Source organism: Ammospiza nelsoni, chromosome 10 (genome assembly GCF_027579445.1).
Source record: "Ammospiza nelsoni isolate bAmmNel1 chromosome 10, bAmmNel1.pri, whole genome shotgun sequence".
NCBI classification, from domain to species: Eukaryota; Metazoa; Chordata; class Aves; order Passeriformes; family Passerellidae; genus Ammospiza; species Ammospiza nelsoni.
In genome coordinates this window covers 21120891-21147659 of record NC_080642.1, presented here as the reverse complement: position 1 = coordinate 21147659, position 26769 = coordinate 21120891, and the positions used below count along the sequence as shown (strand labels likewise).

At 50.6% G+C, this 26769-nt stretch overlaps 3 protein-coding genes across 3 annotated transcripts; 2 read left to right on the top strand and 1 right to left on the bottom strand.

The window, feature by feature from the left end:
• Positions 1-9364: 9364 nt before the first annotated feature.
• On the top strand, positions 9365-13260 carry NRROS (negative regulator of reactive oxygen species). Its single transcript, XM_059479497.1, has 2 exons — positions 9365-9478; positions 9705-13260. Exons 1-2 carry the CDS (start codon positions 9371-9373, stop codon positions 11661-11663), a joined length of 2067 nt encoding a protein of 688 aa, XP_059335480.1. The 5' UTR covers positions 9365-9370; the 3' UTR covers positions 11664-13260.
• Positions 13261-15620: 2360 nt separating this feature from the next.
• CEP19 (centrosomal protein 19) lies at positions 15621-18938 on the bottom strand. Its single transcript, XM_059479220.1, has 3 exons — positions 18802-18938; positions 16831-16992; positions 15621-16150 (listed from the first exon to the last, which is right to left on the bottom strand). The coding sequence occupies exons 1-3, from the start codon at positions 18926-18928 to the stop codon at positions 15789-15791; spliced, it is 651 nt and encodes a 216-aa protein (XP_059335203.1). The 5' UTR covers positions 18929-18938; the 3' UTR covers positions 15621-15788.
• A 157-nt stretch (positions 18939-19095) lies between these two features.
• On the top strand, positions 19096-25173 carry PIGX (phosphatidylinositol glycan anchor biosynthesis class X). Its single transcript, XM_059479499.1, has 6 exons — positions 19096-19171; positions 19773-19836; positions 20228-20360; positions 21438-21651; positions 23147-23247; positions 24602-25173. Exons 1-6 carry the CDS (start codon positions 19105-19107, stop codon positions 24743-24745), a joined length of 723 nt encoding a protein of 240 aa, XP_059335482.1. The 5' UTR covers positions 19096-19104; the 3' UTR covers positions 24746-25173.
• Positions 25174-26769: the final 1596 nt, after the last annotated feature.

Sequence of the window (26769 nt, the reverse complement as noted above, 5' to 3'; positions counted from 1 at the left end):
CTGATTCAGGTCCCAAAGTGAGCTGGAGCTGCTTTCAGCCTCTCCCAGGGATGGCATTTCAGATACAGCAGTGATGTCACCTCTGTTACACTGCTGTCCTGTGTCAGAGTTTGTTTTAAAGCCCCACAGAAATATCCTGGCAATTTTCCTTTTCTTACCCAAGACCAAGGGATATGTCCTAAGTGCAAGAGTGAGCTCCAAACCCAAAACCCACAGACAGGCTTTGTCCTGGTCCCTCAGGGAACCTGCTAGAAATGCAGGGATGCTGTGCCCCATGAAAACCTGGGAAAAGAGGGTTTTGTAGGGTGATTTTCTTCCAGATCTGCCTGCCAGAGCAGGCTGTGGCACAGGAATGTTGGCCCTTGTGGCCAGAGAGGAAGATGGGTGGGACATGCTGAGCTCTGCAAGGAGCTGAGAGAGTTTCACTTCCCTTTGGGTTTGTGACTGAATTACTCACTTCTCTTCAGCAGAAAGGCAGCAGGGAGGGAGTTTGTGGGGCTGCAGATGGGGGGTTTTTTTTTTTTTTTTGGTCAAAATTTGCATTCCTGAATGATGTCACAGCAATGACTTGTCCAAACCTTCTTCTCAAGCCTCCAGCCTTGAGAGTTTTAGGGTAAAAACCAACAGAGAGGAGGTTTAGATTTGGTATTAGGAAGAAGTTCTTCCCTCTCTAGTTGCCCAGAGTAGCTGTGGCTGCCCCTGGATCCCTGGAAATATTCCAGGCCAGGTGGGACAGGACTTGGAGCAACCTGGGACGGTGGAAGGTGTCCCTGCCCATGGCAGGGGTGGAACAAGATGGCCTTTAATGTCCCTTCCCACCCAAACCATTCCATGATTCTGTGATAAAAGACTTTGGTAAATGTGCTGGGGTAGCTGGGCCAGGGGGGTTTGTTGCTTTCAATGGTTTATTTTATTGTACAGTACAACAAAGGTCAATTTATCCACACATTTGGCAATCCTGTGGGAAAAGCTTGGGCAGCTCCTTCAGCTCTAACTGCAGTCAAAGTCCAAACTAAATGAAGGCAACCTGGTTGTGGGGCTTTCCAGCCCCTGAGGAGATCTAGGAGGAATCACAGGATGGTTTGGGTTGGAAGAGACATTAAAGCCCATCCAGTGCCACCCCTGCCATGGGCAGGGACACCTTCCACTGTCTCAGGTTGCTCCAAGCCCTGTCCAGCCTGGCCTGGGACACTTCCAGGGATCCAGGGGCAGCCACAGCCACTCTTGGCAAAGGATCAGAGGTATTTCCTGACTTTGGGCACTGGTTTCTCCTGCAGATGTTCTCCAGAGAATCTGGACTGTCTTGCATCACAAGGGAGGGGATGCACTTGGCTTCCAGTTGCTCAGGAATACGAGGTTCTGCTACTTCAGCATCCAACACATCCTGCTGCACACTGTGCTCTGTCACTGCCATATTTTCTGGAAAAATCCCTTTGCCCAGGGTTTCTCTCCTGGGAAGCTGAGAAGCCTCAGAGAAAAAGGAAAACAATATTATCTCATTTGCTTCTCCTGTGCTCTGCTGCTTTGGAATGTGGTTGGAGATTGTTTATCCAACATGTGAATTGTTTTTATTTAATGACCAATCATGGCCAAGCTGTGTTGGGGCTCTGGAAAGAGTAATGAGTTTTCATTATTATCTTTTAGCCTTCTATCTGTATCCTTTCAATATAATATAATATAATATAATATAATATAATATAATATAATATAATATAATATAATATAATAATATAATATAATATAATATAATATAATATAATATAATATAATATAATATAATATAATATTATATTATATTATATTATATTATATTATAATATAATATAAATTCTTTAATAAAATAATAAATTAGCCTTCTGAGAACATGGAGTCAGATTCATCATTCCTTCCTTCCAATGATGGGGGACTCCAGAAAATACCACAGCACTCTGGACCAAGAGATCCAGATGTTCTCCCAGGAGAAATTCACCTCAGCCTCGTGGTGTGGATCCAGAGGAGCCCCCAGACCCCAGCCTGGGAACAGCAGGAGTGTGAGGGCTGCGAGCAGGGCTGCAGGGAGGGCAGGGGAAATGAGATCCCTGCTGCAGCTTTCCCTCTCCAGCCGCTTCCTCCTCATTTACAGCCCCAGCAGGAAGAGCCCTGACCACAGGTGGAGCTGCCTGGGCTGGACCTGCCTGTGGGAAGGGAACTGGGCAGAGCCCACCCCTGCCTGGGGTCTGGGAAGGGGCTGTGGCCCAGCCACTGACCCAGTGTTCCAGATTGCATTCTATCACCATCTGTATGGCAGCTGTCTTCTGTCAGGTGGGCAGTTTTCCTTATCTCTTCCACAATCACTCCTCCCTGGGGAGGGAACATCTGCTGATAACAGCTGTTGAATGTCCCTGCATGGCTGATAAGAACTACAGCATCCCATTGGGAGATGTGAGCCCAGAGGGAGGAGCCAAGCATTGCTACCTGGATATAATCTGGAGATCCTGGAACACCAACACAGCTTCTCCACTGGATTCCCCAGAGGAACAGCAGCTGCCTCTTCCACTGGATCTTCAGAGGAAGAACACATCCTTCTCTACAGGATCCCTGCTCCAGCAGAACCACCCCTGACACTGCAGGAGGGCTGCAGCCACAATTCCAATGGGACTGCCACCAACACCCTGACCCACAGGGTGTCAGGTTGGGTTCTGACTCTGGCAGTGTTGTTCTAGTGTACTGCATTGTTTATTCTATCCTTTTATTTTTTTTTCCTTCCCTATTAAAGAACTGTTATTTCCTGCTCCCATATTTTTGCCTGAGAGCCCCTTAATTTAAAATTTATAGCAATTCGGAGAGGTGGGGAGGGTTTACATTCTCCATTTCAGGGGAGTCTCCTGCCTTCCTTAGCAGACTCCTGTCTTTCCAAACCAAGACACTGAGCCACCTCAGGACAGAGCCCTCCTGTGCTGCTAATGTCACTGTTAGGTTGGATGTGACACACACAAGTGATCAGGGTCCAAGAAGAAAAAAGTTTTTTATTCTGCGTGTTCTCCAGTTTATATACTCTTAACAAAGCGTGATCTTAAGTCATTAACTACATCACAATAACTTCTAATATTCATTGGTGCAAAGCAATTAACGTCAATGTAATTGGCAAAAGTTTGACAGAAATTTAAAAGGCACCTATACACATCTACTTATGCATGTAGTTTAGCTTACAGAAATTTTCATGTATCTTTTCTCATCTGTTCCATGCTGATGGTCTTGTCTTCTTCCTTGCTATGGATACACTCAAAAATCATCAATTGTTATTTCTTCTATTAACTCAGCTTTGCTTGCAGGCCAGCTGCCAAGCCCCTCCATGGCTGCCTGTTGGAATCAGGGTGAAGCAGAGGACAGAGCACTTTGCTCACTGAATAGGGATGTGTTAAGCACTGTAATGCCAGGCCAGAGCTGTCAACAGTGGATTTGAAAAACTGTTCTTGTGTGTGAATATCTGAATGTCCTTGCCGTGGCTTTACATGTGCAACAAATGCTCCTGGCCAGGAAAGCAGTTGTTGAGGAAATGAAAAACATCACCCTTACCTGAGAAACCAAACTAATAATAAACAGGTAATAAAGAAAACAGCATGAAGGCGTTGGTGCTAACTGTGAAGGCTGGGTGAGTTCTGGTGCCTTCCACACCCTCTGAGGCCTCAGCAGATGGAGGTCCACTCCCTTTGCAGGCAGCTCTCACAAGCATCCATACCAGTGTTCAGTCAAAAATCCCTTTTCCCTTCCTACCCTGCACTCTCAGGAATGTGGGTTTGCCTCCCACTAAATCCTGTTCCTTCCTTTCTTCTGATTCCCACAGAGGAAATGGGCACCTTTTGGGCACTGAGGGGTCAAAGGTGGGATCCTCTATGCTGTGGAGCTTCTGATTGGTGTTTAGATCCTTGATCAAATGTCCTCCAAACCCAAAGACATAATTTTTCCCAATTGTTTTTGCTGCAGCTCACCTGGATCCCTGTAGGCTTGTTGCATGTTGTCAGTCTGGGGGGATTTTTGCCTCCCTCACCTCCCTGATCTCCCACAGCCCCAACTCCTTTGGTGTTGGCAGCAGGGTGGCTGAGCAAGCCCAGGGCTCTGCTCACCACAACCCAGAACTAATCCTGGCTTCAAAGAAGTCTTCTTTGAGCCCTGCTTTCCATCAGAAAACCTGGCAAGAGCCAGGAGATTGCTGACAGCTGGAATATGCTCAAGAAATTCCTGGCTGCAAGGGAGGTGAGGCCCTGGCCCAGAGAAGCTGTGGGTGCCCCTGGATCCCTGGAATGTCCAAGGCCAGGCTGGACAGGGCTTGGAGCACCCTGGGCTGTAGGAAGGTGTCCCTGACCTTCAGGCATTGAGCTGTCCATTTTAGCTTTTCCCTTTTGCCCATGGAGCAAATTCTGTTTTCTTTCTTGTGTTCATGTTTCCTCTTAAATTGAAGGCAACTACAACTGCTGGCAGCTCCTGAGATACAGGAGACCTCAGGCTTCCCTTGTTTTATCCTGAGCAGGTGATTAAATAAAATAAATTAAATTAAGGATGCTTTGCACCATCATCCCTGACAAAACCATTTTTTAAATTCTTGCCAGTTCTCCATCCCACTAGGAGTCAAAGAAGCCATGGAGAAATATTCCTGTTTCTCTTTTCCCCCATTCAACAGGTCCTGCTGCTGAGTGAACCATGAGTGACCCTTTGGTGATTCCGCTTGGGAATAAATCACATTTCCTGCAGGAAAACACATGTTCAGTGATGGGGCTGCTGTTTCCTGTTGCAGTTTCCCCTTTCCCAAGGGTCCTGTGCTGGGTGCATTCCAGGAGAAACTGAGAGCCTGCCCTCCTATCACAGCTTTGCTCTTGGGCTCTGTTTGACAACTTGAAGGCTGTTAAGGGAAAAAGTTTGTTTGGAGGAGGAGGAGGGAGGAACAGAAGAAGCTTACTGGGTGCAAAACCATAAGGGGATTCCCTGTCCTCTCCTACAGCTGCAGAAATTGCAGCTGCACGTCTGGACACAGCTCCAGGTAGCTCAATCTCCTTCAGTTTAACCCACCTGAGCCTTTGAGCTGCACTGGAGCTCCTTGAAGGGCTGATCAGAGGAGCAGCTCAATCCCTGCCCCTTCCCTCTGCTGGTATTAAAAAATAAATTACCCCCTGTGAAAAATGTGTATTTTATGATTGGCTTTTCACAAATATTAAAATGAATGTTATATGTGTTGTGTTAGAAAGTGATGCTATATTAATTCTCTTATGTAGTGTGTTAAATATAATTTTAGGTTATAACAAAATGTTAAAATAGAAACTATGCTAGGTAAAATACTTTCTTTAATAGAGAGGAACAAGGTACTACCACTGAGATAGCAGCCACAGGACACCTCAATCTTTCAGAGAAAGGGAATTTATTGCCCTCTTATCAGAAGAAATGAACTTCTTCCCACTTTGCTCTGCCATGAAGACACTGTCAGGATTCAGAGGAAGAAGCTGACACTGACCAAACAGAATCCTGTGTTTGAATGGAATTTATGCATCATGTCTGAGGTGTATGAATATGCAACAGGCCATTGTTTTTAAGGGTTAATCCTCTGTTAACGTGGGTCCTTTTTTGGGCTTATTTTGCCCAGACTGTCTGTAACTATTTTTATTGTCTTGTATTGTCCTAAATCCCAATTGTCCAAATTATTATTACCCTAATTATATTACTATTTTAATAACCATTTTATTACTTTTAAAATGTTAAAAACAAGTGCTTGGCGTTTCTCACACCCCTCTCACACATCAAATCCTTGCTGAGAGGGTGGGTGGGGGTGTGAGGGGAGGAAAAGGAGGGGACCCAGCAGCAGCTTCAGGACCTTTCAGAGCCATCCGGCTGCAGGATGTGGGGAAAGTGTGAAGAGCAGCAGCAGCACAGAGCCCTGGGGTCAGCCCTGAAGTGGGGCTGCTCTCCAGGAACTGCAGGGTGGGGAAAACCTGGATGGGCCCTGCAGGGGCTCTGCCAGCCCCTGGAGCTGCTGGGCATGGGGGCTACACTGCCCTGGCCTTGGGGATGGGCTGGGGGCAAAGCAGGGTGTGAAGGAGGTTGTTTTGTCACCCAGTTCCTGCTGGGCTGCAGGAGGAAGCTGGGAGGGTGGCACCACAGAAAGGAATCCATCAGGAGCCTCCCAAATCCATCAGAATCCATCAGGAGCCTCCCAAATCCATCAGAATCCATCAGAAGGCTCCCAAATCCATCAGAATCCATCAGAAGGCCTTCCAAACCAGAGGGCAGAGGATGCCCAAGCGCTACAGCTCTGCCAGCTCCAGTGTCTCCAAGCACCAGGTGAGGGCTCCTGGCAGGGTTTGGGGTGAGGAGTTTGTGGTCATCGGCTTTTTTTGTGTGCCCTTCAGCAGTGCTATGGGAATTTTGCCCTTCTGTGAGCTTCTGCCAACTCCTGTTCGCTTCTCTCTTCTCCTTCTTGATTTTTATACATCAAACTTCCTTGAAAATGGAGGAAATGAAACCACAGGGCTTTTTTGTGAGTGACAAGGGAGAGGTCAGCCTCCTCCCAGAGAAGAAATGAAATTTAGGGGGAAGGCAAAGAAAATGATCTCCTTGGTCATTTTTTGCTGGTTTCAGGAGTTTGGGGGCCACGTGGTCTGGCAGCTCATCTCCTGACTCTGCAAATATCCCACGGGCACCATGGAACACGTGGAACCATGGAACACCATATAGAGCATGGTCCTGCTGCAGGCTGGATGGATCCTTTCTCCATGGTTCTGAACCCTTTCCCAACTGGGTAGATCTGGGCAAAGTTTTCCTCCTCAGAGGCTGGGTTAGCTGGGGACTTGGGGGTGTGTGATGAGCCTGGGAAGGGGGAGACATAGGGTGGGGAGATGGAGAGCAGGGCTGGAAGGGGCTGAGGAGGAAGGGGACCTCCCTGTGCATATTGCCTTGGAAATGGGGATCTTTGTTTCCTGAAAAGCCATTTCTACTGAGTTTCACACAGGGATTAGCACTCAGGAGGTCCCTGCATCTGGGTGGTTCTGATTTGGGTTTGCTGAAATCCCCAGAAGCCCCAGGACACCCAAAAGACTGTGAGCAGGGGGATAGAAACATCCTGAATCTCACTTAGACACTGTGAGGGACAGGCACTGGCATCCTGTGATGGTGTTCACAGGGGTCTGAGGATGAGGGAAGAGATGAGGATCTGACTCCATGTTTCAGAAGCCTGATTTATTATTTTATGATATATATTACATTAAAACTATTCTAAAAGAATAGAAGAAAGGATTTCATCAGAAGGCTAGCTAGGAATAGAAAAAGAAAGAATGATAACAAAGGCTTGTGGCTGGGACAGAGAGTCCAAGCCAGCTGACTGTGATTGGCCATTAATTAGCAACAACCACATGAGACCAATCACAGATGCACCTGTTGCATTCCACAGCAGCAGATAATCAATGTTAACATTGTGTTCCTGAGGCCTCCCAGCTTCTCAGGAGGAAAAAATCCCAAGGAAAGGATTTTCCATAAAAGATGTCTGTGACAGCATCCCAAATTTACTGGACACTCAACACCTGGGACATGTCCAGCCTTGGCTTGGGATGCAACAGGAAACAACAGCACCTTCTTCTCCTACAGGACACACATCCCTTGGCTCCTGTCACACCCCTGGGCTGGGTGCTGGAGGCAAGAGGGGTCTTGAGGGACACAAGGGGAATGGGTTCCATGCAGGGGTGGCATTTCTCCATCCTGCATGGCTGTGCAGAGCAGAATCACTCTGGTCACCATCTCTGTGTGCTGAGCGTGAGTTCTGCTGCTGGACTGCACAGAGGAGCCACCATGCAAGGCTTGGCTTGTCCCCAGGAGCTGTGTGACACCCTGGCTGCCTGCTGGGCCCCGTGGTTCCTCCCTGCAGGGTGTGAGTGAGTGCATGACCCGTGCAGGGAGTGCTGTGCTCAGTGAGCAGAGCAGCAGGGCCCGCTCGCTCGCTGCCTCCATGTGACTGCAGCTTCCGTCGCTCCTTCCGCAAAGCCTAAATTGGTGCTCAGCCACAGGGCGGGTGGCACACGGCCCCAGGGGTGGCACACCGACCCCCAGGGTGGCACACCGACCCCAGGGTGGCACACGGACCCCCAGCCCTGTCCCAGGACCCTCTGAGGGGCTGCAGGATGGAGCGTGCCAAAGCCCACGCGGTGAGTAACTGCCCCCCATAGCTGTGCTGGGGGAAACACCCAGCACAGGGGTTCCTGTGCCAGTCTGGGGACCTGTGTGTCACCAACAGCCGTGCTCGAAGGGCTGTGGCTGCGTGGGCTCGTGCTGGGGTTGGTGTGAAGCGTGGGGAGCAGCCGGCAGCTCCCAGGGCTCTTGGATGTGGGCTCTGGTGAAGGGCTGCGGGCAAGGGTTTCCTGCTGGGGCTGCTGCCTCCTCTCCTGGCTGGCCAGGTGCCATCCCACCAGCTCCAGGGAGCACTGGCAGGATGGAGGAGCTTCTGGTGTTGGGAGAAGCCGAGGAAGGTTGAGGTGGGTGAAGGAAAGTGGGAGTTTCTGCAGAGAGCCAAAACTGTGTTCTTTGGGTGCAGCAAGGACCGAGGTCCAGGACAGCAGGGTCCCTCTCCTACCACTGTGCCTGGGTATGAGCTGCTGCTGGACCCCAAGGACTTGAGAGGGTGAAAGGTGCTGTGTGTCACTTGCAGCCTGGGGAAAGGGGGCTACCTCTCTAGGGTAATAGATTCTGCTTTGATAATTCACCAGTTCAACACTTTGGCTGTCCCAAGGAAGGAGACAGCCCAGGACATGCCCTGCTCCCTCTGCGCTGCGAGGCTCTGGCTCCCTGGGCTGCCCAAAATAACCCTGTTTCTCCTTCATGCAGTGGCAGCTGTGAAAGTGCCGTGTGTCAAACACTGGCTGAGCCCTCACTGCTCATTTGCCTGAGTTTCAGCTTTTCCCCAGATGCAAATGCCGTCAGCTCCGCTCCCACCAGGTCAGTGATGGGGCAGCTCCTGCTGGAGAGCCTCTGCTTCCCCTGGAAGGGTCCCCAGCACTGGGATGGGCACTGGGGGGACTTGGGGGGTGGGCTGGTGTCCCCTGGGGAGTGTTTGGTGCCAAGAGGGGCACAGGAGCCCTGTTGGGGGATGCCCTGCTGGAAGGATGCAGCTCAGTGGCCTCCACGAGCAGCTGTGCAGCAGTGACAGCGCCTTCCCCCTGTGCACTGCCACCCCCATGCCTGCCCTTCCCCAAACTGGGGGAGCCCCACCAGGGCTTCTGCTGGGCTGGGTGGGCTCAGTGCCAAGGCTCTGTGCCCCTTATTCCACAGGCAGCATCACCTGGGGCTTTTGGGGTGAGCAGTTTGCAGCTCCTGACCTCCTCCCCTGTGCCTCCCTCTCCACAGGAGTGCCGCCACTGAGATGGAGGCCCCGCTCCCTGGTCTCTCCCTGCTGCTTCTCCTCCTGGCAGTGGGATGGGGAGGCAGGATGGACGCAGCCTGGGCACCATCTCCTGGGGGCTGTGAGCTTGTAAGTCCTCTCTTGTGAACCCTCTCCCCTCTGAGTGCTTGGTCCTGCCGGGAAAAGCCCAGGCAGCTCAGCATCTCCAGACCTTCTCCATCCCAGCTACTGGCTTGGAGTGGACTGGTGTGCCAAGGCTATAAGCAAAGAGCCACCTCCTACCCCCTTCCCCAGACTTGTCCCTCTTCATCTCCTGCCTTCCACAGTGGTGTTAGATATCCTCCTCTTCCTTCAGGTGCAGAGCATCATGGACTGCACTGGCAGATGGCTGAGTTCCATCCCAGGAAACCTTCGAGGCGACACCGAGGAGCTGTTCCTTGATGACAACACTATCCAGGTCCTGAGCAATGCCTCCCTGCTCCTGTATCCCCACCTCTGGCATCTCAGCGTGACCAGGAACCGCCTGGAGCTCATTGAGCCCGGTGCTTTCCTCAGCAGCCAGGGCCTGGAGGTGCTCTCCTTGACAGACAACCTGCTCTTCACCAACTACTCGCTGACAGCCACTGCTCTTTCTGCTCTGCCAGCCTTGAGGATGCTGGATCTGGCTGGAAACCAGCTCAGGGAGGACATGGTGTCAGTTTTAGTCTCAAACCTCTCTTCCTTGGAGTCCCTGTCTGTGGCCAGGAACATCATCATGAGATTGGACTCATCCACCTTCACAAACCTGACAGAGCTGCTGGAGCTGAACCTGGAGAAGAACTACATCTTTGAGATTGACAATGCCTTTGAAGGGCTGCAGAGGCTGCAGAGGCTCAACTTAGCTTACAACTACCTCCCGTGTCTGGTGGGGTTTGACCTGACCGAGCTCAGGGTGCTCAATCTCAGCAACAATGTCATTGAGTGGTTTCTGAGCATGGAAATTGATGACCTCTTTGAGCTGGAGGTGCTGGACCTGTCCCACAACCGCCTGCTGTTCTTCCCTGTGCTGCCCAGGCAGAGCAAGCTGCACTCCTTGCTGCTGCAGGACAACAGGATGAGCTTCTACCAGCGGCTCCCCAACGGCACCTCCCTGGCCAACGTCACCATGCAGTTCCTGATCATCGATGGCAACTCCACCAACATCACCACGGTCAGGCTCTGGGACGAGCTCTGCCACAGCAACCTCTCCTCCTTGCGCCTCCTGGACATGAGCCAGAATGAGGTCTGGGGCCTGCCAGATGATTTCCTGGCCCAGATGCCCTCCCTCACCCACCTGAAGCTCAACCAGAACTGCCTGGAGGCATTTCACCTGCCGGAGGAGGACCCCTTGGCCAGGCTGACAGAGCTGGACCTCAGCCAGAACCAGCTGGTGGAGCTGGGGGTGAAGGTGGGCACTGGGGACATCCTGCCCAGCCTGCAGCTCTTCAACCTCAGCACCAACAGGCTGCAGGCTCTTCCTCCTGGGATTTTCACCCACACCAGGAAGATCACTACCCTGGACCTCAGCTACAACCAGGTTGCCCTCTGTCCCCGGCCAGGTGAGTCCCAGAGTCTCTCCTGCGTGGACATCAGGGGTGTGGAGACCTTGAGCCACCTCTCCCTGGCTGGGTGTGGTCTGCAGGGCATGGGTGGCCGCCCCTTCCAGGGGACATCGCTGATGCACCTGGACCTCTCTGACAACCGCCAGATGCTCTCCGGGGACCTGGCCTGGCTGCAGGACCTTGTCCTGACGCTGCAGGTGCTGTCTCTGAGGAACACCAGCCTCTCCTCCACCACGGACCTCTCTGCCCTGAGCAGCCTGGTGCGCTTGGACCTTTCTGGGAACCGCCTGGCCGCGTTCCCCGCCTGGCTGGGCGCGCTGAGGCTGCGCAGCCTGGACCTGCGGGACAACTGCCTGCCAGCGCTGCCGCGGGACCTGCCACAGCAGGCGCCGCTGGGCAGGAGCCTGCGGGAGCTCTACCTCAGCCACAACCCCTACAACTGCTGCACGCTGGGCTGGTGGGACGCCCTGCAGCAGGCCCGGGGGCTGCGCGTCCCCGACGGGCAGGAGGTGACCTGCAGGCACGGCCCCAGCGCGCTCAGCCCTGGCGCGCTGCCCCAGCCCGTCCTGCAGAGCTGCCAGTGGCACACGGCCAACATGGAGCTGCTCTACCTGGTGCTGGCTCTGCCCACCTGCCTGACACTCCTGGTGGCCTTCGTGGTTGTCTTCCTCATGCTCAAGGAGAAGCTGCTGAAAATGGTGAAAAATCGGTGTGGGGTGTCCAGCCCTTACTGATGGCTGAGGAAGAGGAAGGGCTTGGGAAGAGTCAGTAATAGGAGGTGGTCAGGAGTGCAGGTGATAACCCCTCTGAGGTGGTCAGGATGGAAAGCTGATGGATGCAGGACAGGAGGTGCTGGGAGAGCTGCCATTCCTGCCTTGATGGTACCCAAAGGGTGAGAGCTGTGTCTGGTGATGGAGCGCTGGGAATCCTCAAGGAACGTGTCTGCAGCAGAAACCTTCAGCTGGTGCTGGTGAGAGCTGAGTGGACACAACATCAAACATTCCTTGGCTGAAAGGACAGGTTGCCCAGAAAAACCTGTGGATGCCCCATCTGTGAAAGTGTTCAAGGCCAAGTTGGAGTGGGCTTGGAACAATCTGATCTAGAGGAAGGCGTTGTAACCAGATGGGTTTTTAAAGTCCCTTCCAACCCAGACCACCCTGGGATTCTGTGACAATTTTCTCCAGCACTGCTTTCCCCCCCACCTTCCAGCAGTTCTTTTTATTTATTCCCACCTGTAGCCAACTCAAAAAATCTTCCAGATCTGCAACCAGCCTCCACAAAGTGCCCCAGGCTGGAGCAAACATCACCTGGGCACTGTGGAGAAGGGTCTCTCTAGTCACAGCTTTCCAGCACTGCCAAACTCGCAGGCAACCCTACTCATGCACCATATGGATGTGCTGATAAAGACAGGCACTGTCAGCAGGGCTCAAAGACACATTTTGGGGTGTTGTTTCTCCACTAAGTCACAGTTTGGGCTAGAAAACTCCATTAGAAACAGCCCAAGTTGCAACAAGAGGAAAAGCAGGGGAGTAAATTATATCCCTCAGCGATATTTTATCATGGATTTATGTTTCTCCAGTGACTGCTGGATTAAACATACAAAGGAAACAAGAGAAATCCTTCCTCCTTGTTGTGCAAGCCCTGCTCTGGCGGGCAGTGCCCAGGGGTTTCCTCCACCCAGCCCTGCTCACAGCAGCTCTGCCTCTGCCAGAGCAGCCAGCACTACCTGGGGAAGTGCTGCTCTGCTCCTTGGGGGTCACTGAGGGGAAAGCAGAAGTGGTGGTGATTTGTGCTAACTCAAAAGCCCTTCTGAGAACTGGAGTGGCTTTATTCCGTGGCACTGTTGGGATTTTTCTAGTGAAACATGTTTAATAGGAACGGGGCACAGGCAAGTATGCAGCAGTGCTGGAGTGGAATTCTGGGGGCTTGTCCTGCCTTGGTGTGGTGGGCTCAGTCAGTGATGTGGGGTGTGCTGGGGATCAAACCTGGTGGAGTTGTCCTGTGAGGTGATGGAGGGAGATGCCCAGGCCTGGCCTGAAGCTGGGAGGATGCTCGGGATGGTGCAGGCAGGGGACCCAAGGCTGGCAGCAGGACAAACCCTTCCCAGGCACGGGGCCTGGGCTCATGGAGGAGCCTGGTGTGGCTGCCGGCTCTGCAAGGCTGGAAAATGGATGGGTCAGACCCTGCTAGAGCAGCCAGCATCTCCACTGGGGCTGAGAGCAGTACAGGCTCTGGAAACCCATCTGTCAGATCTGGCTCAGAAATGACCGCTTTCTGCCCCAATTTTAGACTGAAATAGCCAAAACCAAAGCAGGCCCCAACTGGGGAATCCCTCAGCCTATTTCAACTCTTCTTTTGTTTGTAAGCTGCACCCTGGGGGACAGCAGTGACCTATAAATACACCCCTGCACTGTCCCCAGCTGCATTCTGGTGTCTCCCTGCTGGCAGGGTGAGCAGATGTCCCTGAGAGATCCCCTCTTCCTGGAGCTGGGCTTGGAGAGGGGTGTGTGTCCTTCCCCATCTCCACAGCTGGAGAGGGGTGTGTGTCCTTCCTCACCTCCACAGCTGGAGAGGGGTGTGTGTCCTTCCTCACCTCCACAGCTGGAGAGGGGTGTGTGTCCTTCCCCAGCTCCACAGCCAATGCTGCTGCTCCATCCAGCATGGGGAGCAGGGTGCAGATGTAGCAGGAACCCAGGCACCTGGCACTGCCCAGGGTATGGATTAAAAGGAGATATTCTTAATTGTATGGAGCTGATGGGGACATTCAGCATTCCCTTATGGTGCCTGGAAAGCTGTGGCTCACCTGGAGCTGTGATGTGAATGGGATGTTGGGGCAGCAAGAGGAGATTCCACTTTCTGAGGTGTCCTTACAAAGCTGCTCTCAGCATCCTTGCAAGGCCATGGTGATCAGGGAAGGTCCTTGGTGACTGGAGAACCCAGGGGTCACACCCAGCTTCAGTAATGGCCAAAAGGCCATCCCAGAGAGCAACAGGGCAGTCACCCTCATGTTGGGAAAGCCATGGAATGAATGTTCTTTGTTTGGAGCACAGCTCTGCAAAAAGAGGGTGGCTGGAAGAAGTCAGGATGGACTGCTGAGGCTAAGTGATGCCTGCCCAACCTGCTCTCAGGATGACCCAACCTTTCCTCTCAGGATGAAATGGATGGGTCTGTAGGCAAGGGGAGAGTGGTGGATTCCATGTGCCTCAGCAAGGCTTTGGACACAATATCCCACAACGTTCTCCATGCAAGTGGAGATGTCAGGGTCTGGATGGGTGGGCAGCCAGGCAGGTCAGGATCACGGGGAGTGAAGTGCAGAGGGCTGTGGCTATGGGATTTGCTCTACCAGGAGGCTGCTGAGGGGACTGTTATGGGATCTGTCCCATTTTATGTCTTTATGCATGATCTAAAGCTGGTTGGGAAGTGCCTTCCTGTCATGTTCCCAAACTGGGAAGAGCAGTCTGGCTCCCTGTTGAAGGTCTGGGGTGGGCTGGAGGGATGGGGAACAGGAACCTCACAATCCAGGCACTCCTTTGGCCTCATGTAGCCCTCACTGGGGCTGGGCACAGGCCATGTCCTGGTCAGGATGAAGCTGGGGGCAGGCTGGAAGTGGAGGAGAGGTTCCCAGGGGCCCTCTCCCTCCCAAGTGGGAGATCTTTGTGTGTTGTTATGTTGCAATTGTTGAGGCAAGGCCTGTGCCAGAACCCTGCACGCCCTTTCCTGTCCTGGGAGAGCTGAGTCAGCCTTTACATTTTTTTTTTAATTTTGGCAAGTGAGAGCTCATCTTTCATTTCTCTCCTGACTGAAGACCCCCTTGGCCAAGTGTGAGCTCCCTTGTCCTCTCTAGTAAAGCACTGTGGTTTAACTGACACTTGCTCCATGTTTTTCACAACAGCAACTCATTTTGGGGTGTAGGAGGAGAGCTCTTCCAGCTGTTCCTCCAGCCACTCCTCTTAGTTATGTCAGGCAGCAGTTTGTTGGGGACCCTCAGTTTGGGATGAAGGCCCTTCTCACCCTCAGCCCTCCCAGCTGCCTGGGTTCAGAAAGCCAAAACCCAGGAAGCTTTTGGAGTTGTAAAATTTCCCAAAGAATCCTAATCTTAGTCCTCCAGTTATTACATGAGAGCAAGACTGATCTAGTAGGGCCCAGCCAAGGCAGACAGCTGGATTAAAACCTTCAGTGGGACGAGTTTGTCTTACTCCAGAACCACCCCCAGCCTCTGACCTTCTACCACTCTGGTTTTTCTGATATTTTAAGCAATTTCTCCCAGAACTAAGCACTGATGAGGAAGCATCACCCAGGAGTGTAAGGATTCAATCATCCCATTTCAGCAGTCTGAAATCACTGTCTTTTTAAAAGTACTTTCAAGACTAATTCATTTTCAAGATATTCATTCTCTTACATGTAAGGACTTATTTTTGTGTAAGCTAAAACTGAAGATTTAAGCATGCTAGGGAAAGGTGAGAGTAATATTCTCAATGCAGAGTTGATTTATCCAGAATGACTGATACATATTTAACCTCCCAGCAGGCAATAATAATCACCCTATTTGTACAGTACAGCTTTAACAGTGTCCTCAGGACATGAATATTTAACACCTCATTTTCAGCCAAAGCTGACTGAAATGTAAGAAATTGAAAGATTAAATAATTTAAAATTCTTTTATGTAGAAAAAGACTAAAACCAGCCAACAATTTCAGCTATGCAGTTTCCATTTAATCAAGTCTGGCTCCTTAAAAAAAGCTGACTCAAGCCTGGGACTGCTGTGGCACCTTGGGTTCTCCTGAGCCAGTGTATGGTGACATTGTTCTCTCTGCTGGGACACTGAGATTTGTCTCTGAACTGCCTATCTTTGTCTGGAATCACATTTCTTCATCTGACTCCGTGTCCCAAGCACAGGACTCCAGGTGCTCATGCTGTGGGAAATCCACCTCAACGTTGTAAACAAAGTCAGGGTCATCCCTCCTCTTCCTGTTCTTTTCGAAGAGCTCGTCCATGATGCTCTTCCTTTGGGCCAGTTCCTTGTCATCCAGTTTGTTCATGTCCTCCTCTGGGTCAATGGTGTATTCATGGTGATACCTTCCCAAGCTGTCAGACAGGCTCTGTCCTTCCAGATGATCTCTCAGCAGCCTGTGCAGCTTCTCCAGCTGGTGCAGTGAGACCCCTTCCAGGTAGGGCTTGTGCCGGGGGTTGTTCTTCAGCTGCTCAGCAGCGCTGACGCAGTCTGGGGAGAGCCAACACAGCCACCTGCAGCTCCAACAAACCTCTTCCCACTGACACACCTCCTCCCAAACCCTCCCCAGGGTGTCTCCAAACCCTGCAGGCTCAGAGAGCCATTGAGATGTGGGCTCCTCAGAGAGGCAACATTACCCCCGTTGCCATATTTCTCTTCACAGAGAAAAGCAAGGCACAATTCCTCTCAAAGATTTCTGAGATTCACATTCTCTGAACTTAACACAATTCTTATCACTTGCTGTGCCTGTGTTGTGCCAGAGTAGAATGCAATATGGAAATTGTTTACTCAAAGTGAAGATGCTTTGTTCCCTTGGCCTCTCAGGACCAAGAGTGTGTGTCCAGACTGTCATGGGACAGTCATGAGAGAATCAGAGATGAGTGCAGCTCTGTGCAGTGCAAGCAGTTGTGAGTGAGTGCATGGCAGATTCAGTGTAGATACAAGGTACATAGTATAATATAATGAAGTCATTAATTAGCCTTCTGATGATAGAGTCAGATGCATCATTCTCTCTCCCTCACCAGCATCAGAGTCACCTTTGATTTACAACAACCCCAGCACAGCCCCTCCCTGCAGGCTGCTGGGAGGGCACTCAGTGTGCTGCTACCAATGGGCTCCTCTGGAGGAAAAGAGTGAATTCATTCCTGCATTCAAGAAGGAATTTCCCTCACCTGAGAACCTGGAGAAATTCCTGATGGGCATGATGCGCTGGCGAGTCTTCTCCTGGACGTTGTCTCTGTAGATGAGGATGATGGAGGGGGGCTGGAAGCAGATCCCACATTTCTGAGCAGTGAAAGTCATCCTGGCTCCATCAAAGTCCCCAGCAGCTCTCCCTGGGAAACAGGGAAAAAGGAAAACAGGGGGCAGAGTCTCTCAGTCGTGGTATTTTCTGGGGTCCCCCGTGGCAGGAATGACATGCTGAATCTGACTCCATGTTCTTAGAAGGCTAATTTATTATTTTATGGTATTATATTATATTAAAGAATACTATACTAAAACTATGCTAAAGAATAGAGAAAGGATACTTAGAGAACAAGATACTAATGAAAAACCTGTGACTGATTCCAGAGTCCCGACACAGCCTGACTGTGACTGGATATTAAGTAAAAACAATTCACATGTTGGATGAACAATCTCCAACCACATTCCAAAGCAGCAAATACAGGAGAAGCAAAGGAGATAATATTGTTTTCCTTTTTCTCTGGGGGCTTCTCAGCTTCCCAGGAGAGAAACCCTGGGCAAAGGGATTTTTCTAGAAAATATGGCAGTGACACTCAGTGCTGCTCTTTTTGTCAGGAGTTCAGCAAAATCACAGAACCCCAGAGTGGCTTGGGTCAGAATGGGCTTAAACCCCATCCTAATTTAATTATGAAATTAAATTAGAGGGGACTTAAAAATCCAAATGTGTTGCAGATCTGTTTCCCAGCTCAGTGAACAGCACTGAGCGCAGGTGTTACTTTTATTTTGAATAAAATAAATTGGTTAAAACCCAATGTTTTTATTGGTTTAAATGTTTGTATTGGTTTAATATTTTTATTGGTTTAAAACCTATGAAAAAATTTGTTTTAAATGAGTGAAAATATGTCAAACATGAAGGCGATTTCCAGGCTGCAGTAAGGCAAAGTAACATATTTTACCCCCCAAAAATCAATGTATTTCTCCACATTAAGAAAAATCGCATTAATGTTGAAAAGCTGCTTTGAGGCAGAATTGGAAACACTTCTTCCTTTGCAAAAAATCACACAGGAAAGAGTTTGAACATGCAGTAATGTCCTTAAAAATGGAAAATTTCCAGTGCCAGGCTGGTGGGGATTTGGAGGAACGTGGAGCAGTGGAAGGTGTCCCTGCCCATGGCAGAGGATGGAACGAGAGGAGCTTTAAGATCCCTCCAGCCCAAACCGTTCCGGGATTGCACGAAGATGAGAAGCACAAACGGGAGCAGCTCTTCGGGTCTGCGGCAAAGAGCGTTTGGCTCTCCCGGTAACCGGGCTGGGCCCTTCCCTGCCGGTGTCACCGGTGGCTTCGGGGTGTGTGCCAGTGCCCGGGGCCGTTCAGAGCCGCAGTTGAGCCGCACGAGCGGCCGAGCCCCGAGCTCCGAGCTCGAGGGGCAGCGGGGCAGGGCCGGGCTGGTCCCTCCCAGCCGGGCCCATCCTGGAGAGGCAGGAGGGACCACGGAGTCCATCTGGTGCCACCTACCCATGGCACACACTGTGCCCAGACAGCTCTGGGATATCCCCAGTGAGGAGACTCCGCACCCTCTCTGGGCTCTGTTCAGGGCTCGGTCACTGCCCAGGAAAGTTCTTGCTCATGTGCAGGTGGAGCTGCCTGGGCTCAGTCCCTGCCCGTGGCTCCGGTGCCATTGCTGGGCCTGGAGCAGAGCCCGGCCCTGCTCTGCCCCTCCCTGCAGCCAGGGCCAGCCAGGGCTGAGGGCCCCTCTCAGCTGGGGCTCCTCTCCAGGCTGGGCAGCCCCGGCTCCCTCAGCCTTGCCTGGGCACCCACACGCTCCAGGTCCTTCCTCCACAGCTTCTGCAGGCCCGGCTCCCTCAGCCTTGCCTGGGCATGGAGATGCTCCAGGCTCTCCCTCCGCTGGCCCCGCTCCAGGCACTCCCAGTCTCCCTTACATTCTCGCCCTGTCCCCTCACCTCGGGGGGCGTAGAAACACATTTCTTCCTCTTCTCCTTCCTCCTCCTCTTCCTCCGGCTCCATCTCCATCTCCTCCCGCTCCCGCTCCTCCCCCGGGGCGGTCCAGCCGCTCCGGGCGGTTGCCATGACTCCGCCGCCGCCGCCGAGCCCCAGCGGCAAAGGCCCCGTCTGCCCAAGGCCCCGTTCGGGCTGCCCACAGCAACGCCTGCGGAACACGGCGTCGCGCAGCAAGGCGTGGGCGGGCCCCGCGCGGTCAGGCGGCGCGAGGGGCAGCCCGCGCGGGCCGTGAGGAGCGGGCCGCCATGGCGGGCGGGCGGCGCGGGCCGGTGCGGGTCGGGGCCGGGCTGGGCGCGTTGCTCTGCGCCCTCCGTGAGTGCCCGCGGGGAACCGCGCCGGGAAAGGAGCGCGGGGCGGGCAGGGTTAGGGAGCCAGACTGGGAGAGGTGGGGGTGTTCCGCCTGGGGAAGGGAAGGCTCCAGGGAGAGCTCAGAGTCTCTGTCAGTGCCTAAAGGGGCTCCAGGAGAGCTGGAGAGGGACTGGGGACAGGGGATGGAGGGACAGGACACAGGGAATGGCTCCCACTGCCAGAGGGCAGGGTTAGATGGGATTTTGGGACGGAATTCTTCCCTGTGAGGGTGGCGAGGTTCTGGCACAGCTTGCCCAGAGCAGCTGTGGCTGGAAGTGTTGAAGGACAGACCTGGAGCACCCTGGTCTTGGGAATGCATCCCTGCCCAAAGCTGAGGGTTAGAACCCACCTTCAAGATGGGCTTGAAGGTTTCTTCTAACCCAAACCATCCTGCAACTATGGCTTGGCCAGTGAACCAAGAAAGCTCTTCTGCTCTTTGGTCACAGTCAAGTACTGCTTCCCTTCTTCTGGGAGAGGTTTGCAGATGAGGCGTTCGTGGGTTATAAAACTTTTCCAGCTCCTGTGGTAGCTGTGCTGTTACACTGTTGGCTCTGTGTCACCTTAGATGTGCAGGCAGCCTGTCGGGTCACCAGTGTCACACAGGAGCTGCTGAAGGAGGGGTTTCACAGGTGAGTCCTCTCCCTGCCCTCCAGCACCAGGATCTTCTGTTGGAAGAAACGTCTTTTCATGTGGAATTGTATCAACTCCCTGGGCCATGATCCCTGGGAATGTATTAACAGCACCAAGGGATTAACCAGCTGTAGTGGAGGGAAAATAGGAGGCCCCTTTGTAAAACCTTTGTGGAGGCCATTGGTGGTTTTGAGTCATTAACAAAGAAGTGAAACTTCATTTTGGCCGTGGATGTGGGGTTGAGGTTAAGAAGGCTGGACAGGGAAGTGTGATCAGAATGGGCTGCGCTCGGTGTGAGAGCTCATCTCATCTGAGAAATGTCTCACGGGGATCTTGTGTCCCACTTTTGAAGTGTGGGTGTAAATGTTTTGCTCCTGTTGCTGTTTGAAGGGACCTGCTGGTGAAGGTGGAGCTGGGGGAGGATGCAGGAGGATGTGCAGTGGCAGCTCAGGTGCATCTGCCACCAGGACTCTACGTGGATCCCTACGAGCTGGCAACGCTGCAGCAGCACAACCTGACCAAGGTAATGGCCCCAGCAGATGTGCCAGTGAGCCAGGGAAGGACTCAGGGATTTGGAATGTCTGCTCATTGCCTGGCTCATTGGAACAAGGTGATTATTCCTGGAAGGAGGTGCCAAACAAATTAATCTTCCTGGTGTCTCCTTGTAGCTCAGCTTGCTTGGCATCCCCTGGTGCTGCTGATATTGTCACACACAGGGGATGTACCAGGGAGCTGCTGCTCCTCTCTTAGCCCCAGGCGAGCAGCTGTGCTAAAAGGGGCTGGGGTTCAGAAGGTGGAAGGGAAACCTGTAGCCATGATATTTTTTGAAAAATCCCTTTGCCAGGATTTTTCTCCTGAGAAGCCTCAGAAGAAAAGAAAAACATTGATTATCTGCTGCTGTGGAATGTAACAGGTGCATCTGTGATTGGTCTCATGTGGTTGTTTTTAATTAATGGCAAATCAAAGTCCAGCTGTCTCAGACTCTCTGAGAGTCACAAGATTTTATTATCATTCCTTTTCTTTCTTTGTTAGCCTTCTGATGAAATCCTTTCTTCTATTCTTTTAGTATAGTTTTAATATATCATTTTCTTTTAATGTAATATATATCATAAAATAATTAATCAGCCTTCAGCCTTAATCCTCATCTCTTCCCTCATCCTGGGACCCCTGTGACCACCACCACAGAAACTCCCAGAGAGGTGCTGGTGAGCTCTAAATTACATGCTGTGTGGTTGGACTGAGCAGCTTCATTTTCAACCCAGCTTTCTGTGCTGCTGCCCAGTCTTTGCCTCACTTTAGAGATGTGCAAAGGTTGTGGCTTTTATCTGCTTAGGTGCTTAATTGGCCTAAAACATGGGTGCAAAGGCTGTGGGCACCATGATTGAGCTGACACCTCACAGGTCTGGCTGTAGGCACAGTGACACTGTGAACTTTTCCCACACAGTCTTGGAAAGGTATTTTGGAACAGCTTAAGGCTGGGAATTCAGGAATTCCCAACCTGATCACCCTGACCACAAAATCACTCTCAGTGTCGGAACGAGGAGGGGAAACAATTCCTGATTTCCATCCCAACCAGTGCTGTGTCTCTCCCTGCTTGCAGGCAGTGCTGTTCCCTGCTGCCATTGATGTGGAGGCTCCTGAGTACCTGGCTCAGGCTGCTGTGCTGCTGCTGTTCCTGGAGCCGGAGTCGCGCTGCTCCCGCTGCTTCCGCGGCACCGTGCCCGTGCACGCCCGCTACCACCGCCCAGCCCGGGGCACACACCGGGCCTCGGTGCCTCTGCAGAGCCCTCAGGTGCTGCTCTGCTGCTGCCATGGTGAGATCCTCACTGGTGCTCCTGGGCATCCCAAAGCTGGCTGTGTCTGGGATCTTGTCATCTTGCTACCACCGCCCAGCCCGGGGCACACACCAGGCCTCGGTGCCTCTGCAGAGCCCTCAGGTGCTGCTCTGCTGCTGCCATGGTGAGATCCCCATTGGTGCAGTCCCAAAGCTGGCTGTGTCTGGGATCTTGTCATCTTGCTACCACTGCCCAGGGAACACACCAGGCCTTGGTGGCTCTGCAGAGCCCACAGGTGCTGCTCTGCTGCTGCCATGGTGAGATCCTCACTGGTGCTCCTGGGCAGTCCCAAATCTGGCTGTGTCTGGGATCTTGTCACGACATGTGTTTGTCATGGTCCTGGTTTGCCAAAGGGCCCCTGCTCTGACCACTTTTCCCTTGGCAGCTAGAGATGTGCAGGGTATGTTCAGTAGCCACTGTCACCTATTTATAGTAATCAAAGTGTTCAAATGGCTTCTGACACTATTGCTGCATTCCCTTTATATGAAGGGGGAATGCAGGAAACTGTGCCCAAAGCTTGGAATGGTTGGAGTCTCAAACTCTGGTGAAACAAGAACCTGACATCCAATTAATATCAATAATTACATTTTAATAATACATTTATAATGTATTATATGGCTTCTGACACTATTGCTGAATTCCCTTTATATGAAGGGGGAATGTAGGAAACTGTGCCCGAAGCTTGGAATGGTTGGAGTCTCAAACTCTGGTGAAACAAGAGCCTGATATCCAATTAATATCAATAATTACATTTTAATTATACATTTATAATAATTACAATCAATGCATTTATAATAATTACAGTTAATATTTCAAGTTATGTGAACAATGAAATCCTATATTTTTGTTACAAATTTTGTGTCCCTTCACAAAATCATTCCTGCCAAGTCAGGCACACTCATGATTTTCAACTCCTTTTTCTTTACTTTTTCATTATTTGAGCAATGATTTTCTGGGATAAGCACAGGGGCAGGCAAGACTACCTGGTCACTTAAAAAAGGGTGTTAAATATTCCTGGCACATTTACTAGTTATGAGCAGGAAAACTGTTATTATTAATGATTAATGGGGAAGGATTTAAAGTTTTGGAAAGGAGATGTTTTGTGTGCTGACAGGAGGCCAAGAAGAGAAATGGCCTTACTTACTTTGGGGGAAATTCTAACTACATGGCTGAAGTTGAGGGATCTGCAGGCTGACCAGGAATTCTTTGCCCTGTTAAGGGCAGAAGGGCCAAGATACCACACAGGTGAGATTCTTTCTTGGGTTCCTGCTGTATCAGGAAGGGAAGAGTTGTAAAGTCCACAGCAAAGACTGCCCAGTGTCACTTTGACCATGCAGAGAAGTTTCACCACTTGGCTCCCACAGAATAGATTCTGTTGAGCTGTTGTAGGGGAAAAATCCCTTATTTGGAAAAAGCTTGCAGGCTGATTGCTTATCCTGCCTGGCTCCTGGTGATGCAGGAATGCTTTCCCTAGGTCAGCTGTCTGCAGAGTGCTGGGAACCTGCTGAAGTGGACACTCCCTGCTCATCTGACACCAACAGTTCCTGTCAGTGGCACACCACAAAACACAGACCTGTGAGTTCTCCCTCTGGTTATTTTTAACAACTGTTGCCTTTTTGCTGTGATTCATACCTTTCTGGATTAATTTTTAATCCTTTTTTCCTTTCTGACTAGCTTTTAGTGGGGGTCATTCTGCCCTTCTCCTGTGTTTACAGGGATTGTGCTCTCCTGACCTTTTTTTTCCCCTTACTAGTTTGGAATCCTAGGATGTAATTGGCACTGGTCAAATTAAGAAAAGTCTTTATAATGCTGGTGCTTCAGAGGGGAAGATGATAATCTAGCTAAAGTAATGGTAAAACTGCAAAGATTTAAGGAGTAGCATCCTAAAAAAAGGCCACTTCTGTTTGCTTGGTTGTTACCTGGTTGGGTAAACGTTTAGGAAAAGGTGAAGTTTCTTACTGTGTTCAAAACCAAGGAAAGTTGAATCTTTAGTGTGGCCAACAACTGCCTTTGATGTCCAAAAGTACCACAGCAGTGTAGAGATTCAGAAATTAGACTGATTTATATAAAAAAAATAATCTGTTGTTGTTGTAACACATGTACCTTCCTGTACAGGTCACACAGGGGTCCCAGGACGAGGGAAGAGATGAGAATCTTGACTCCATGTATCAGAAGGCTGATTTATTATTTTATTATATATATTATATTAAAAGAAAATGATATATTAAAACTATACTAAAAGAATAGAAGAAAGGATTTCATCAGAAGGCCAGCAAGGAATAGAAAGGAATGGAATGAAAATAAAATCTTGTGACTGACCAGAGTCCAAGACAGCTGACTGTGATTGGCCATTAATTAAAAACAACCACATGGACCAATCACAGATGCACCTGTTGCATTCCACAGCAGCAGATAACCATTGTTTGCATTTCATTTCTGAGGCCTCTCAGCCTCTCAGGAGAAAAAATCCTAAGGAAAGGATTTTTCATAAAACATATCTGTGACACCTTCCTATGTTTAAGGTACCTGCAGACCACTGGTACCTCTGTAGCTGTTGTCCATAAACATTTTGCAGCTTCCTGTATCAATGAAAAAAACCAAATGTTTGTTGACTTTGGAGAAATCTGTCTGCTTAGTGGTCTGAGCTCAGCTTGGGAGCTGCTCTCCCTGCAGCATTCCAGACATACCCTCAGTGGCTGGAGCAGGAGCAGAGATCCAGGGGTACAGGTGGCAGCAGATCCATTTCCTGAGCTCTGCAGTGCAGCAGTGGAATGGCTGGGAATTAAAAGGAGATATCCCATCCTGGTTCTGATATTGAATCCCAGAAGAAGCTTTAGCCAAGGGCTAATTAAATCAGGGTCTGGTTCCTCATCCTCTCAAAAAGAAACAACTGGTCAAATGAGTGTTATATATTTATTTTTCTTTGTAGGTATGTGAGGAATTGATGCTGAGGGTTCCTGTGGGGCACAGGGAGCACAGTTCCCTGGTGTGTGCCCTGACCCTGCTCACCACAGGGCTCTGCTCTGGCCTGATCCTGGCTGCTGCCTGCAAGTATGGACACTTCTCACAGTGACCTGGGGAATGTGGCGTGGCTGAGCTCCCTCCAGCACAGCTAACTGCACATTGCACTGGGCTCCTGGGTGCATCCTGCTCTGCTGATATTTATATCTTATGGGGTGCAATGTCCCATAATGGGTTATGGTTCCTTTGGCTCATCATGTTTACAAATGCCTTTCACAGCCCACAAGACATTCTGGGTGTGTTGTCAATATCCAAAGCAGATGGAGAGTAGGAAAAAGCCTCAAAAAGCTGAAAGCACTGCTGTGGGCAATGAGGCAACAATCAGGAGTGGGTTTGGGGCTCCTATTCCCTCCTCCTGGCCCAGAGCCTGCTTCTAATATAGTGCTGCCTCTCACAGAGGTGTTTGTATTTATTCACTCAGGGATTGGTTATTAAGGGTATGAAAAACATCATTGAGTAATTAAAAATTTTGAATTTTAAGCCTGTTGTGCAGATGTGTTATGTATGAATTTGTGAAGAGACATTCTGTGCCTACCTGGGATGTGTCAATAATCTCTCCCATCCTAATGACTGAGGAATTGGCTGCTCTTGGCCTAATTAGAATCACAGAGTCATTAAGGCTGGAAAAGCCCTCTAAGATCCTTGAGTCCAACCATTCCCCCAGTGCTGGCAAAGCCACTCCTAAGCTGTGTCCCCAAGGGCCACATCCACAGGTCTGTGAAACCCCTCCAGGGATGGCTCTGGGCAGCTGTGCCAGGGCTGGACAACCCTTCCCAAGAGGAACCTTTCCCAATATCCAGCCTGAACCTCCCCTGGCACACCTTGAGGCTGTTTCCTCTTGTCCTGTCCCTGTTTCCTGGGAGAAGAGCCCAACCCTCACCTGGCTCCATGTCCTGTCAGGAGTTGTGGAGAGAGTGAAGGTTCCCCTGAGCCTCCTTTTCTCCAGACTGAACAACTGGTCAGAATTGAAAGAGTTTAGAAAATCTGAAGAAATTTCACCCTATTTCATGAGTGGAAAGAAACCCTTGGAAGATGAAAGTGAGGGACAGAATAGTGACCAGAAGCAAATATTTAGAAGATGTACCTTCAGTCTCCAGGACAGTTGATAAATAGAAGGAAATGGAGAGGAAATGAGCTAATGGAAAAGCAGAGAGGCTCTGGAGCAGCAAGGCTCGAGCACTGTCTGCAGCTGTCAGTAGGTGGCACTGGGAGCCCACAGTAACCTGTGTGGAGAAAAGAGATTTTATCCCCATTAACCTCGAGTAAATCAGTCAAAGCAGTGAATCTGGGTGAGTGTGTGTGTGAGAGTGAATGAAATTCCTTTCATCCTTGTCCTTTGGGCATCTTTCTTCTGTTGGAATTGAACAGAGTGAATCCCTTGGGAAACCATCAAAGAGAGATTTGGGCTGTCCAGCACTGGGACCAGCAGTGTGTCACTTGTCTCCAAGTGGGGTGTTTCATTCCCAGAGCTCAGTTTGTTCCTGTGCTCTGGAGGTTTGGAACCAGACCCTTGGAATGGCAATAATCCCAGTTTGCCAGAGCTGAGGGACAGGATTCCATTGCCTGTTTTTAAACACCAGTTGAAAATCACAGGTTGAATCCCTCAGCTAAATCAAAAACCTGGGGAAGGGGAATGGGAATGAAACAAAAAATATTGCAGGTGGAAAAAATATGGAGGTAAAGTGTATATCAAGATTTCCATCAATCACCTTTTCAACTGAACCTAAGTAATTGATTCTGATTAATGTAAAATATGAGAGGAATGGCAGAGCTTCACAAGGGGTGGGTTTTGTTGTGGTAAATATTTGCTGTTTTTAAATCCACAGCACTTGTATTATAAATACAGCAGACACATTTTTCCTTACAAGCTGTAATTAATCTGATAACCATAGCAGTGTTAATTACAAAGGAATTTGCCAGTGAATCTCTCTCTCAGAGCAGAAACTGCTGTCACTGAGGCAGCACAGAATTTAGCAGGAGTGCCATGCAGGGGGATTCAAGTGCCAGCTTCAGAGGGATCACAGAGATCAGAGGAGGAGCTGTAAGTCCTCTGCCAAAATTCTGGCAGTTTTGGAG

Excerpts from the sequence above, each read along its gene's own strand:
- NRROS (XM_059479497.1), top strand. The coding sequence starts at position 9,371 with ATGGAGGCCCCGCTCCCTGGTCTCTCCCTGCTGCTTCTCCTCCTGGCA. Across the intron at positions 9,479-9,704 it reads CTCCTGGGGGCTGTGAGCTT|GTGCAGAGCATCATGGACTG; the intron begins GTAAGTCCTCTC and ends CTCTTCCTTCAG.
- CEP19 (XM_059479220.1), bottom strand. The coding sequence starts at position 18,928 with ATGGCAACCGCCCGGAGCGGCTGGACCGCCCCGGGGGAGGAGCGGGAG. Across the intron at positions 16,993-18,801 it reads GTGTTTCTACGCCCCCCGAG|GGAGAGCTGCTGGGGACTTT; the intron begins GTGAGGGGACAG and ends CCTGTTTCCCAG. Across the intron at positions 16,151-16,830 it reads GAATTTCTCCAGGTTCTCAG|ACTGCGTCAGCGCTGCTGAG; the intron begins GTGAGGGAAATT and ends GGCTCTCCCCAG.
- PIGX (XM_059479499.1), top strand. The coding sequence starts at position 19,105 with ATGGCGGGCGGGCGGCGCGGGCCGGTGCGGGTCGGGGCCGGGCTGGGC. Across the intron at positions 21,652-23,146 it reads GCTGCTCTGCTGCTGCCATG|GTCAGCTGTCTGCAGAGTGC; the intron begins GTGAGATCCTCA and ends TGCTTTCCCTAG. Across the intron at positions 23,248-24,601 it reads ACACCACAAAACACAGACCT|GTATGTGAGGAATTGATGCT; the intron begins GTGAGTTCTCCC and ends TTTTCTTTGTAG.